Source organism: Hipposideros armiger, unplaced genomic scaffold, assembly GCF_001890085.2.
Source record: "Hipposideros armiger isolate ML-2016 unplaced genomic scaffold, ASM189008v1 scaffold_43, whole genome shotgun sequence".
NCBI lineage: Eukaryota > Metazoa > Chordata > Mammalia > Chiroptera > Hipposideridae > Hipposideros > Hipposideros armiger.
The window spans coordinates 4,159,486-4,174,336 of NW_017731393.1; the positions used below are offsets into that span (position 1 = coordinate 4,159,486).

Below are 14,851 nucleotides of genomic sequence, written 5' to 3' on the forward strand. Positions count from 1 at the left end.
GCCCCCTCGTGAACAGCCAATGAGAAGGCAGTATTTCCGGAAGTTGTTCCGGCCGGACGGCGTTTCCACGGACGCCCTGGAGACCCCACCTTACCCCACCCCCTCAAGTGGCTGAACCTGCAGTGCTGACAGGCCCGCATGGGCCGGTAAGTGAGGGAATGAGGGAGGGAGGGAGGTTGGGGCGGCGCCCGATGACCTGGCCCTCCCGGAGCCGCCTTCACTCCGGGGTCCGGATTATCCTCCTCAGGCGGATACCCGCTGCTTGCCGGGCTCTGGCACCTCGAGGGGCGCGGAGGCTGCCACCGCGCTGCTCGACCCCAGCTGTCTCCCACTCCCGCCGGCACCGACCCTTCATGGTCTCCCACCTCTTCCCTTTCCTCAAGTGCCTGCCATGTGCTGGGGGCTTTGTCTATAGTACCGCACTTAGTTACCCCACTGTAAAGTTAGGAGGCTCCTTTATGCCCATATCACAGATCAGGAAACTGAGGATGAAGCAGAGAGGTAATCTGACTTGCCCAAGGTCTTGAAACAAGAAAATGCCCAGGTTGGAATTGAAATCCAGGTCTGTCTGACCCCAGAGCTCCTGCTCTTTCCACTGCACTGCGCCGCCTCGGTGCACAATCGCCGCAGCGAATTTACAGTCCCCCCTTCCCACCCCCCACAATTATACATTAACAGCTGCTCATACGGATGCTGAGGGTGTGAAACGGGAAGAGGGCGGGAGGTTATATGGAGGCCGTCCTAGGGTATGGGTTGGCTGATGCAATGACCAGCAAGGGTTGGATTCTCAAGAAGGTTACTGTGGTCTCCCAGTACCGCCACCCAGCCCATCCCTGATTGGACAGACTCATCAAGGAGGTTAGTCAAGAGGCACAACTGTTTGCGAGAAACTGGGTCATTTCTAAGAAACCCCTGCTGCAAAAAGCTGAAGGGTGAGGCAAACAGAAAGAAAAGAGAAGAGCCTTTCATGAAAAGGAAAGTGAAAGAAGCAAGGGGACACTACAAAAGAAGACCCCTGCTGCACCGGCCGGCATTCTCAGGACTGCCGCAGCCTCTGCAGTGTCTCCCACGCCTGGGTATGTATTGCCATCTTTCGTTGGGCTTAGAGCTTATTAGTATTTTTACCAGCCTTTTACCAAAGTGTTGGAAACCTTGGCTCAGGGCAAGAGGGCTTGTCTCTCAGGATCGGGCTATTGTGCATTTCATTTCACCCCGTTGACCTAAAGTTCAGAGGATTCACAGCTTCTTTAGGGAGTAGAGATACTGGGTGAGCAGTTGCCTGATTGGATTCACAGCTTGACTTTCAGCACCTTCATGTCGGCTGTCGTATTTGTCACGAATGAGGCCTCCTTAAATAGCCAACACCCAAACAGCATTCTCATTACGATGCTCAAAAGTACCTTATTATGCCTGGCTTTATACAGGCTAACATCATCTTTGCCTTTTAAGATATTGTTCATTTTATTATTTGGAGAGTAAAACAACCGCTCCTCTCCGTGTTTACAAAAGGAAAAGTGAACATAATCTGTTCCAAGGTTTGCAGTGTTAAAGAACTTCTTGTCATGCTCTTGTCTGTGGGAACTTCACAGTCCAAGGCCATTGTCACCTAGGCTCTGGGGCCAGGATGTGAAGGATGGTGTCCTACTTCCTGGTGGTGTTCCAGGCTTTCAGACGCGTGGGTCACCTTCTCAGTTGTTTCTAGCTGCTCCAGAATTGGCTATTTTAACGGCACCCTTGAAGAATTGGTGTATTCTGATCTTATCTGTGAGATGATTTTAGTATGGCCCAAGTCATGGTCATGCTCTTCTGTTGAACAGTTCCATAATTCTTTTCAACCCCAAACTGTATCCAGTTTCGTTCCTGTTATGTTCCTTCAGAACAATGGACCCTTTCAAAGTGAGCACAAGATTCACGTTCTTGAAAAAAGAGGAAATCAGCGTTAATTTTTAAGAGCCTTTTAGTTTTCTCTTTAATATGTGCTGTGATCTGCTGGTGAGTAGCGATTTAGCTCTTTATTCTCCCGGTACTTTTTGTAGCGGGGTAATAGATGACTTCACAGGTTATGGCTTCATTTCTTTGTGGTAGATGATAGTATTTGTTAAATAGATAAAGCAGCTTCCCTTAACAAAGATTCAAAGCCCTATTTGCTGTCAATGCGGTTAACACTTAAGACAATGGTTTTTAACCTTTTGGCATCTCAGACCCCTTTGAAAAAGTAATGAAACCTGGGTACTCTGCTTAGAACCATGTACATACCAATGTGCATGCAAACTAGCGACATAATTCTAGAGGCTCTGAACTCTGGGTTAAAAACCTCCGAAGTTAAATTTACTTCTAAAAGTTAGCTAACAAATGGAGGATGTCGACTAGATGGGAGAAACAAGGGTAAATGGATGGATGCCTGAAATGATAGTTCTGTTCTCCTTGTCTCTGATCATTCTTGGTGTAATCACTCAAGAAGTTGCATTATAGACACACATGCACACAGAGACAAGATTGATCGTGTGGGTGATTCCCACGCAATGTCTGCCTGTGATCACAAGACCAGAGAGACCTCATCTGTTCCAACGGTCAGATTTAGTTCCCATGTGCCTCTTTTTAAATGGGATTCTGATATTTAAAGATACATGTTTTTTCCTACAACAAGGACCCTAAATGCAAGCCAAATTTGTCTGGTTGGTCATCTAGTTATCTGCTCCATTTCAAGGGAAGGTTGGCTGTCCAGGGATCACCCAGTCATTCTACCTGGCACTTTTCTTAGGAATTTTTAAGGGTAATTTTAATCTGTATTTGATGTTGGTCTTACTCATAGATTTCAGAACCTTCCTGATAATGTTGGTGAGATGCTGTAGGAACTTAACTCTTGTTTATATCAATTCGCCGATGGTGAAATTGGTTTTGTTTCACTTAAAGTCACAAAACCTATCCGACATTAAGTGAGGATGTATTGAACTGTAATGTAACACCTAGCTTTGAAACTTGGGAGAATTCGGGATCGTGTGTAAAGTATCTGGGCATGATACTTGATCATTTGTGGCTAGAAGTAATTTTCATCACTTTAAATGTTATTTGATATAACATTTATGAAATAAGTGAGTGTTTCTCCTTTCCAGTGCTGGTCAGAAGGTTCTTCCATGTCTGTCCTCTTTTACCAGCGTCCCTAAACTGAGCTTTGTTATCCCTTTCTGGGAAATGAGTTGGCTCCCAGCAAGGAGGGGAAAGAAACTGGCTGCTGTCCTAGTCATGTTTCAGTATTACTGTCTCTTCGGCTTTAAACAAATATTTAACAGTGGATAAACAAAAGTAAATTACCCCTCCAATTTGTGTGTTTGGTTCATAGAGTTACTAGATAAAAACTTTTAAACAAAACAGTCACTCGTTAAACCTCAGCCGTGGGGCTGATGCTGTGCTAGATTGTTTCCTTACCTGTATCACCGCATGTAAGCCAGGCAGCTTTCCTGCAAGTTAGTGTTGTCATGGTTATTCCCGTTTTCCAGTTGACAGGCTGAGGCTCCTTACTGTTAGGTAACCTGTAGGATAATGTTTGAGAGTGTAGGCTCTAGGGTCAAACTGCTTGAGCTTGTATCCCATCCCTACCACTTGCTGTGTTATCTTGGGCAAGTTATTTAACCTCTCTGTGCCTCAATTTACTCGTCTGTGAAATAGAGCTAACAAATCTATCTCATAGGATTGCTGTAAGGCTTAAGTGAATGGATATGTAAAAGGCGCTTAGAGCAATACCAGCTACAGAGTGCTGGACGGTAGCTGCTCTGTCGTAGCCTCACTGTCGGCGTCATCCTCCTCACTGAAGGTATACAGGTCGCAGCAAGTTGTAGCTGGAACTGGAGGTCAGCTGAGCTCTGGAGCCCTCACAAACAATACTCAGAATGGACTAAGCTCGTGCTTTATAGTTTATGAAATGCTACCATGTCGTTTTTTTCTCATGTTTTCTCATCACAGCCCTTGAGGTAGGTTCCTGATGGTATCACTTTATAGATGAGCAAGCTGACATTCAGAAAGGGGAAGTGACTGACCCAAGAGGGGACCGATTGTGGCCAGTCTTCACCCCAAAGCAGCATCAGATGGCCTGCCCTGTGTCCCACCTTTCAAGTTAATAGTAAATAATGACAAACAGAAGGTACAGGTAGGCACACCTTCAAAGGTTTGCGGTTAAATAAGGAAGCATGTCCCATGGACAGGCCATATATAGTGCTTACCTCGTTTGGAATCCCGATGGATAAGGCCCTGCTCTCTACCCCAGACTTGCTTCATCTGAGAACAGAGCAGCTGGCCAGCCAAGGAAGCCATTTGTTCAACGGTATGTTGATTATAGCAGCAAAGGTCTGGGAGTTCGTCCCCAACACAATTAAAGAGTAAATAGCAATCTGCCTAATGTGTTTAGCTGTGGTGAACTTAGGGTTATTAAAGCACTAACACGAGTTCTCTATGTCCTGGACCCCGGGCAAGGCACCGCGCACATGAGCAGGTACACGCTTGGTCTTGGTCAGCAGGGGGCCTCCTCTGCAGTCCTTACGTTTATACATCTGAGCAATTCCTTTAGTCCCCATCTTTGGCATTGGTTCTTCCTCTTTTCCCGTTTTTCATCGCCCCAAACTTCTGCTTATATTTTTATTAATGTCATTTTATCCATGCTCTTTATTATAACTCACCTCCAACCTTTTGGGAACGAAGAAGAACTAGATACAGGAAAGGAAAAACAGCTGCGATCGTTTGTTAATTCTCTCTCTCTCTTTCCCTCTCTCCCCTCTATCTCCTCTCTCCCTCTATTCTCCCCCACAGTTCATCCGGACCGCTGAGCACCTCTTCCAACGCCCCGCTGTGAACCTAGGTCCTGGAAGATGGCAGATGTGCCCAACGGCGAGCAGGGGTGCGCCTCCCCACTGGAGCTGTTCAACAGCATAGCGGCTCAAGGGGAACGCGTGAGAGCCCTCAAGGCCGGGAAGGCATCGCAGGTGTGTGATCTCACTGGCTTCTCCACACGTACGTCCAGCCCAGTCTGTCGGGTACTGTTGCCCGGGAGCAGACTACTCCCTCAATAGCTGACATGTTTTGGGTATAATCTTACATGTGTTCCCTCCTCTATCAACATTATTGATGCATGTGGTCTAAAGAAAAGCCCCATAAATGCAGCCGTCACCCACCTCACCCCTCCCATTCCTGCTCCCAGAAACAGCTACTTTCACTTATTTTAGCTGATTTTTTAATGTGTATCCCCATATCTCTAAAAGTCACGCTTACTATATTGCTCCTTGTTGACTTTCAAGTTCAAGGCTTTCACTGTGGCACTCCCCAGCCCTCCAGTCTCCTGGTACCTGTCACCATTTCCTTCGGTCGATACTAGCACTGGGTTCATTGTGACCATGTAAACCCTACTACACCTGACCCATTGAGTGTAGTGTGAGTGCTTTTCCTTTCCTGCCCAACTTTTGTTTTCTTCTGGAGTTGATATTTGTCTTAATTTCTCTTTGCTTGGCTTCTTTATGTACTAATGATAATGGGGTCTCCAAGCTTTCCCCCAGTATGCTGACTCTCCTCTGGGGGCACTCACATCAACCAGTCTACACGTTCACCTTGAAGAGGTCTCTCCCGGGACCTTCCGCCTTCTTCACTCTGCACTGGTGACTCGCCTCCCACACCCCCCATCTTAGGACCTGCTGTCGCTGTCCCCTCACCTCTCTCGGGGGTCCCTTTCCTGATCCTGCGGCATACTCCCCCTTGGATTACTCTCTTTGAGCTGAGCAAATCCTCCAATGGTTTCTGAAAAAAATTACTGCTAAGGAAATAATTTGGGGAGATTTTGCAGGGTCTGAAAGTATCTTTGTTTTACCTAATATTTGACAACTACGCTGGGTATGGAATTCTAAAGTGGGAGTGATTTTCCCTAAGCATTCTGAAGCCAGCATTCCCAGGGTTGCTGTGGAGAAGCCAGACGCCATTCCTTTGTCTTTTCCTCTCTGGAAGTTTCCAAGATCTTCTGTATTCCAGTGTTTTGAAATTCCTTAGGATGGATCCTCAGTGTACCTTTCAAATTAGAAACTCAGGACCTTTAAATCTCAGAAATTATGTTATTTCTTTGATCTCGTCTGCTTTCTCAGTTTCTTTACGGCTTTTTTAAATTCAGGGACTGGTCCTCTGATCTTATATTTTCTGACTTATGTTTCTTATCTGTCTTTCTTCTTGTTCTTTCAGATATACTTCCTCAACTTCTAACCCTCCTATGGTTTTTCACTTATCCTATTATTTTAATTTCCAAGAGCTCATTTGATCTCTGAGCGTTCCTTTCCTCATAACGCCCTGTTCTTACTGGATGGGTACCGTATCCTTTAATCTCTGAGATCTTGATCATTTTCCTGATATTCTCCACCCCCTTTATGAGCTCGAATTCCTCCAAGTTAACTTTCCTCCCTTCTGTCTTTCACATTAAAACAATCTTCACGTGTTTGGTGGGACCTGGCTGCCTGCTCATGTTTTAGAGGGGAGCTCGAAGAGCTGGTTGGGAGCTCTGCGCGTGTGGGAGGAACTTAGCAGTGCAGGTTTCCCTTCCCTGCGGAGCAACCAGACTGCTCCCTTTTGTGGGGAAATCTGCAGTTTCCGGGTCTTTAGATCTCTTCTTTGAGGTTGTAGAGTCCCCAGCGTGTACAGGGCTGGCTGCTAGCACCATGCAGCTGAGTGGGACATTGCTGGGGGGCTGTGTGGCCCTTCCCTGAAGCTCGCTGTTCCCAGTGCAGTGCCCCTGCGAGCAAAATGCCCCCAGTCTGGACGCTTGTGACTCTTCCTGTCTAGACACTGGACCTCTGTGTGGGAGCAGGAAGCCTGGTGTAGCGAGCTGAATAATTGCTTCAACAACCTTTTAACCCGTGCTCCTGTTTTTATAACCCACTTTCACCCTCACTTCCGTCAGTACCTGGGGCCACTAGCACCCAGACTTCTTGGGGATTTCACAGCAGTGTAAGTCCAGTATTTCCATGTCATCCGAGCATTTGTTCCTCTCACGTCCTCAGTCATTTACCAGTCATCCATCAGCTTTCCAGCTTCTGAAATCTCGTTGCTGGCGACCTCTTCCTGTTTCCTTTGTCCTCGTGGGGTTATGCCTTCTTTAAAGGCTGTTGTCACAATAGGTCTCAGGAGTGCAGTTCATCCAGTCTGCACCTTTCACTCGCACACAGCACTTCCTTTCACACGGGGTCGCCGCCACACCTCTTCATTGCCATGGCTTCCCCGGCCGTCACTGCCAAGCCCTGTGGTCTTCTTTTCAAAAATCTCTTCCTAGGTTCTCACCAGATGGTGTCACCCATCTCACACTCACCCCAGTAGTTTGCTTTGACTCTTTGGACCCCAAATGAACCATTACATTTTAGAAATAAATAGTACTGAAAGTAAGTGATGTCAAAAAGTGGAGCTGATTATTCTCACAAAGAGGTTTACATACTAGGTAGGGCTCAACGGATGAGGCTAAGTTGGTTAAAAAAAAAATCTAAAAATCTAAAAGGAGACCCACGTGTTGATTATTTACTCTATGAACCCGTTTTGGGAACTTGACAGTAATATTTTTGTCCGTTTAACATTAAATTTCAGTAACATTTAATAAATATTTTTCTTAGGAATTCCTCGTGACTCCAGTTATATTCATTATTTTAGCAAACAAGCAATACTTAACACAGTTTTAGACTAACTCTTCCAAGCGTGGTCTTTGACTAATGCGTAGTCAGCTGAGGCTCAACAAGAGAGATCAGAGCTTACACAATGAGACCAGACGTAAATGATGAAAACTCAGAAGTAAATTTGTATCTGATCCTGAAATGTATTATAATAGAAGCACCTGATGTTTTAGAAATTCACTTTAAGCTCAATAGTTGAACCACTTTGAGAGCACCAGCCCAGGTAGGGCGCCGTGGGCATTCCCCAGCCGCCTCTGCCATCTGTCTAGGTCGCGATGGTCCTCGGTGTTCTGTTCTGCTCTGTGTCCTGAGGGAGTGAGACCCACTGCTTTCAGGAGCAATAGCTGACTCCTGCAGGGAGTGTCCTGAGGGTCAGAATCTGGGGCTCTGACAGGAGACAGTGGCTGAGGGCTTGAGCAGGACTCGAAATGACACTGGGTCATAGGAGTGAAGATAGCAGAGGCTTTTTTTTTCTCCTTTTAGTTTAGGTAAACTTTTTAAATTGAAATACTCATTGAGAAGAGTATGGGGATCATAACAGGCAGCTCACTGAATTGTCCCAGAAAGATCCACACCTGTGTAACCAGCACGCACGTGGAGACGCAGCAGAGCAGCGCCTCAGCCATCCCAGCCCCTTCAGCGCGGCTTTGCCCTTCCCAAGCGAGGCCCCACCATGGAGAGTTCTATCTGTGTTAGAGCTTTATATACTCAGGTGCTATCAAGTTTTTGGTGTCTGGCTATTTTCAGAACTCCAGCTTTTCAATTCTGTTTCAGTGTTCTGGTGCATGTTGGATTGAGAACACGAAAACAGGCAAGGCAAGCTTGCTTGTCTGTTTCAGTCCCATTCCATACTCCGGATGGTCTTTGAGCAGGACACTGGTTAAACGTTTGACTTTCCGAGACCACGTCATTGCAAGCCAAGTTAGGCGAGACTGAGTATGAAATGTCAACATAGGCAGCAATTAAAGGGTATTGACTACAGTGCACTTCACAGCAAGGTAATTCTTCCGTAGATAATTGGCTCGATCATACTTGCTAAACATTTATTTTGTTGCAAGTACTGAGCCTAGGCACTGCAGAAATGAGGTGAGTGGAACATACCTACCTACCCAACCCAGGCAAACATCCTAATTTGTATGAGACGTATCCATGGGGTATTGGTTACACAGCTCTGACTCGTTTCAACGACAAATTCCAGATAGTTTCGGGGTTTGAAACAAATCCGTGTCTATAAAATCACCCTGCCAGAACAGTCGGCTGTGGCCCAGGGGCCATACCTGCTACAGGGGCTCTGTGAACACAGGTTGGTCTTGCTGCATTTCTCCCCCGGGAAACCCAGTTTATGGCACATTATGTGAAAATGCTAAGTGGAAATGTTTGTATTTCCCCGGGCAAGCGAATTGGACTGTGGACATTTTTCGCTTGGGAGTAGATAGAGCTTTGGAGCATAGCGTAACTAATCGGCCTAAATTGGGCTGCTCTTTTAAATGCCGGGCTTCCGTGGGTGGCTAGTGTGGGCTCCCGGAACAGGAGGTCTTTAACAGAGTACCCCAGGATACATTTTTACATTTGTTTTTCTTATGTTTATTTTAAAACAATAAACATGCAAACACTTCAGACAGCTAGAGATGACTCCAAAATACAGTAGTGAGTCTGTTTGCTGTGAATCCCTCTTCCATTTATGACCTAAAAGCCCATATTTTTTCCTTGCCTTTATCTGTTTTTATGATGTCGATTGGAGTTGCTATTACTATCCTTGGTGGCATGGTTTTTACGTTCACATAGATACTCATCACAACCGGTGTGGAATGTAAAAACAAGTTCCAGTACAGAACTCAGGATATTCAAGGAAGGGAGCTTGTGCTGCATGGTCTCTGGCATCCGAGGTCTTTGAGAACTCTTTAGTGTATTACCTCTGTCATAAGCAACAGTGTCTATTGTGTCACTGTGTGTCTGCCATGCTGTTTGTTGGTAATCCATAGCATGAGCAACAGATAAAATACATTCGGGCCCATGACCTGCTGTGTGTCTATGTACAAGCTTCTTTACCTCTCTGAGTCTCAGGATTCTCCAGCTGGAAAAGGACAGTGACAATGATGCCTGCCTAGTGGGTTCTCATGAGACCAAACAAAGTAATGTGTGTGAAAGCATTTAGCACAGTGCCTGCCACGCAGCGGCTATACCATTCAGCAAACAGCAGCTGTTGTTAATATTGTCATCTTCACCCTGTTTCCTATGTTCAGGATGAAATTGATTCTGCAGTAAAGATGCTGTTATCTTTAAAAACAAGCTACAAAGCTGCCGTGGGGGACGATTACAAGGCCGACTGCCCTCCAGGGAACCCGGCACCTGGGGGTCATAATGACCCGGCAGCCAAAGAAGCTGAAGAGGATTTTGTGGACCCGTGGACGGTACAGACAAGCAGTGCAAAAGGCATTGACTACGACAAGCTCATTGGTACGTCCTGGGAAAAGCCCGAACTTTTAGAAGTGATTTCATTGAGATGATTACATGAATGTTTAATATTGAATTCATCATAAACCCAGTCAAGCTTCAATGCCAAGGAAAAAAGCAGGTCCTGAAATCTTTTGGTGGTGCGTTATATTCCTAAAGGATGATTTTTAAATAAAGTAACAATGTAAAACTGATTGCAAAATAATGATCTTCAGTAGACGGCTTAGTAGAAGCATGTTCCTTTTTTGAGCAATTCAGAACTTGGGAAAGGTCTATGGAAACGGGCACCTTTGCAGTCATTTCAATTGTCTTCGACGCTGGTTACAAATCAGTTATAGACGACTTAACGTTTCTCCGTTAGCAATACTGACCATGGAGCTAAAAGAGCTGGAAGTCGGCTTAAGAAAGGCGGCTCCTCAGGAGGCTCGTTATCGTTGCCAAGCCCTTCCTCGGGGGGCCTCGTGCTCAGGAAAGCCTTTACTCTGAGATCATTGCTAATTATCAAAGAAGAAACAGAACTAAAATGTTCTTTTCCCAGTCAAAGCCATTTTCCATGATTTAAGTATAGACTATCAATGAGGGACAATTCGCTTGAGGACAGGTGTTAATTCAGTTCAACAGTTAAAGAATATTAAGTATAGTTGTCATTGTATATAAATTAAATCTTAAGCAAGAAGCACGTGTGCATGTGTGTGTGCGTGTGTCAGAAGTTGCTAGCTGGACTGCATTCTGGATATGTTTCCCATCAGAATCTGATCCCAGACAAAACACTGTTTTAGTCTGTAATTTGTTTTCTGTTTTGCTGGCTGTGATCTCAGCTGTCACTGTTAGTTAATACAAAAGACACGGACTTTGCGTTGGGGGAAAAGACCCAGGACAGAAGGCCCAGAGGTGTTTGGGTTCCTCAAGATTGCGCGTGGAGCACAAGTTTCCCCCCTTCGCTTCAGTCATACCTGATCACCAGGCCTCCCACCATCTAAGATAATCATCTCTTCTTTTTTCCAATTTTTTTTGCAGTTCGGTTCGGAAGCAGTAAAATTGACAAAGAGCTGATAAACCGGATAGAGAGAGCCACGGGCCAGAGGCCTCACCGCTTTCTACGCAGAGGCATNCAAGCAGTTTGGGGGCAACTGCGACGTGGACGTGTCCTTCATGTACCTGACCTTCTTCCTCGAGGACGACGACAAGCTCGAGCAGATCAGGAAGGTGAGACGCAGCTCGTGTGCCAAGAAACCTCCTGACTAGATAGTTCACAGAGAAAAGACACACTGCTGTTCAGTTAGTAGCCACATGAAAGGGCTTCATCTTACTAGTCGTCAGAGAAATAGAAGTTAAAACACCATCACAGGTAAAACAGGGTCTAGTGTTGCTGTTGTGTTTGCAGTGATTGTGAACCAGGTGCTGCCAGCCCCCGGGGAGCCTGGGTTTGCACCCAGCCTCTCAGTGAGCAGCCGGGCCTCAGGTAGGAGAACCAGAGGCTATCCCAGCCTTTGCCTCGGGGTTTTCCAGTTCTTGGAATCTTTTCCAAGGAAGTAATCCTGAATAAGTTAGAGCTCTCCTACAAAGATGTTCAGAAGGATAACAGCAGGAAGCTCAGAACAGGCTTACAACAGAGCGAGTGTGAAGTACAAATTGTTCCAGGATGGGTGGTTGCGCTGCTGGTGGGAGAGTTTTGGTAACACGGGATAATATGCATTCCATAGTGATAAAGGACATCAAGTTGGAAATGCAGTGAGAACAGCTATGTTTAATACAGTGCACCGGGGAAAAATAGAAAACTATGCCCAGATGTTGACAGCGGCGCTCCGCCCCTGGGTCCTGGCCTCACGGGTGATGTTTGCTCATTACCGTGCTGCTGTGTCATGGTTTGGGCACTTGAGCACGTTTGTTCAATGAGTGTATTACCATGAGAGCATGGAAGCGACTCAGCAAAGATTTTATGGAAGCCAGTAAGGCGGGGCAGCAGCGGCATTTTCAGTGTGCTGGGGCAGCCCTCCCGTGGGCCCTTCCCCTGCGACAGGGCAAGTCGGCCAAACAGCAGGGCTGAGTTTCAGTCCCTTTCAGAAAAGCACAGTTTAAGGTCCAGGCTGTCGCACTTCTGGGCCCCTGGTGGGTGGGCCGCCTGCGGAGCTGTTTCTCACCTGGTCTGTCTCCGGACAGGATTACACCAGCGGGGCCATGCTCACAGGTGAGCTCAAGATGGCGCTCATCGAGGTCCTGCAGCCCTTGATCGCGGAGCACCAGGCCCGGCGCNAGTAAAATTGACAAAGAGCTGATAAACCGGATAGAGAGAGCCACGGGCCAGAGGCCTCACCGCTTTCTACGCAGAGGCATCTTCTTCTCACACAGGTCAGGGGCTTTCCGCCACAGGACATCTCACCCCTCTTCCTTAATTCACAAAATGATTAGGAGGCTGTGCCCTCAGGTTGCCTGGTGCTGTGGGAAAGTGGGGGCCGCTGTCAGAAGCCTCGGGTCCACCTTCTGCCCTGTCAGGAACTGGCTGTGGGACCATGTCCTTCCCTTCACCCCCCGACCCTGAGTTTATTCATCTGTAAACAGCCCACTTCACAAGGCAAAGGTTACATTCACAGCAGATGAAGTTCATGCCAGATTATGTACAGTAAGTTATAAAATGTCAGAAACACAAAAGGAACTACTGTGTCCAAGCTCAGCAGCGTTTCCCATGCGATAAGCAGGTGGCTTCCTGAAATTATGTGCTCTCTTCCTCCTATTGTACGGCCAGCTCATACAGAGTACCGAAAGAGAAACTAATAGTGTGTGCAAGGCACAGAATATGCCCGCCTTGACCATAAATGCTGTGCTGATGACATCAGAAAACAGGTTCTGCCTCCCCACCCCACAGAACACCTCAGGTTAGGGCTGGTCCATCTTCAAGGCCATGGTTTGTGGAATTTATGGTCCGAGGCAGGGTTGTCCTGTTCTATTCCCGCTTTCCGGCTCTGGGAGAACACACACAGGTCCCAAGTCATCATTCTGCCCAAACACTTCAACTTCTACATGCAGAGAACCCAGGCCCCACTCAGTCTTCTTTCTGGGCAGAATATAGTCAGAGCTCTTTCCTTACTGAGACTTAATTCACCTTTTTCACGTGCACAGATCAGTGGTTTTTGGTACATTCACCAGACCATGCAATGTGTGGCCTTTTGTGTCTGGCTTCTTTCCCTGAGCACCATGTTTCTAAGTTCCTCCATGTTGTTAGCAGGGGTCAGTGGGTGGGGCCATGGGACCTGAAGATTTTGGCCCTTCTCAAATTTGAGGATGCCCCTCTATCTAATTGGATCACCAGTAAAATAAGGGAGTAGATGAGTATAGCCCGCACTGTCTGGCTGCAAACAGGCACTGGGTCCTGACAGGACTCCCTCACCAGCTGTGCGAGTCCCTGGCGGAAAACATCCTCAAAGCCGAGCTCAGAGTGGGAGCGCCGGTCCGTTCCCCGCCCCCCTCAGGAGCCTGGGCCCAGGACCCGTGGGTGCTCAGAGACATGCAGAGGCATCAGGGCAGCGCATGGGGCGGCTGCATTCTGGCCTGGTCTGTGAGTCCATACAAGTTGGAGTTGGTTAGTTGTGAAAGCCGAAGAAGGACTCTTTTCCTCCAAATTAAGTTTCTTATTTCAGCAGTAGTGTGTGTTCATTCCATGGGGGGAGAAAGTCAGAGCTAAGCACAGCAGACAGAAGGCCCGTGTCCCTTCAGTCCAGAGAGGAGCACAGCTAACCCTCGGCTTGGGGTCAAAGCGGACACACATCAAGACCCTTTTGTGTGGGTGCTTCTCCCCAGACCTCCGGAAATGGAGGCTGATTCTCTTTTGTTTTGGGACACTTTGCCCAGAAACAAGAAATAGTCATACCCCACAGTGGTGGTTTTGCACCCTGTCACATGTCGCAGTCACCAGGGGAGATTTCTAAGCACAGCTTCCCGGACATCACGCCAATCCCGTGAGTCAGAGCCTCTGAAGGTAGGGTGTGGGCGGGTGCAATGTGGAACAGCGGCCAGGTGATCCTGAGGTCCAGCTGGGAAGGAGGACCCCCTGTGTGCATTCTCTGTGGACCTCAGGCCTAGGGGAGGGCAGATGATTCCAGAATGACTCCCAAATGAAGACAGCTGGTCCCGCCCCAGCTGAGGGAGCCCAAATCAGCTCTCCAGCTGCAGGGGCTGTACCTCTAAACTCCCAGGGCCGTTGCTCACCCCCCTCCCTAAGTCAGGACCATGGGGAACCCTCCCATTTCCCCAGTCGAGCTCGAGTCTCGGGGCTGCATGGTTCCATACAAGGATGGTGTGGTGGTGGCCTGCTGTCACACCCAGGACAGTGTGTAAAGCAGATGGTGCATCCACATTGATATCCGGAAGAATTCCAAGAATTCCAGTGGCTGCCCATCTTTTTTAAACACATTCTTCCAAACCTTCAGGTCTTATACTTTTAAAACAATCACAGGAGGAACCATTTCAAAGTAGACATTTCCTGTCATTTTTATAACATAAGCACCAAGAATAACAAACTAGTTATTATCCATGTTGTCTCAACATTTCCAAATGAGCATTAGCGCCTTGATTTTTTTTTTCTCAGAAAAACCCCACTGTTTCCTTTTTTTTTTTTTTTTTGCCTTTAGAGATATGAATCAGGTCCTCGATGCCTATGAAAACAAGAAGCCATTTTATCTGTACACGGGCAGGGGCCCCTCCTCCGAAGCCATGCATGTGGG

At 47.2% G+C, this 14,851-nt stretch overlaps 1 protein-coding gene across 1 annotated transcript in view; it reads left to right on the top strand.

The window, feature by feature from the left end:
* The first annotated feature begins 68 nt into the window (after positions 1–68).
* Positions 69–14,851, top strand: part of WARS1 (tryptophanyl-tRNA synthetase 1) — a 30,539-nt gene continuing 15,756 nt past the window's right edge. Inside the window, exons 1-7 of the mRNA XM_019639215.1 lie at positions 69–146; positions 814–1,076; positions 4,801–4,973; positions 9,923–10,136; positions 11,151–11,217; positions 12,441–12,482; positions 14,759–14,846. Of these exons, the coding sequence (XP_019494760.1) occupies positions 4,860–4,973; positions 9,923–10,136; positions 11,151–11,217; positions 12,441–12,482; positions 14,759–14,846 (525 nt within the window). The 5' untranslated portion in view covers positions 69–146; positions 814–1,076; positions 4,801–4,859. The remainder of the gene's footprint in view (positions 147–813; positions 1,077–4,800; positions 4,974–9,922; positions 10,137–11,150; positions 11,218–12,440; positions 12,483–14,758; positions 14,847–14,851) is intronic.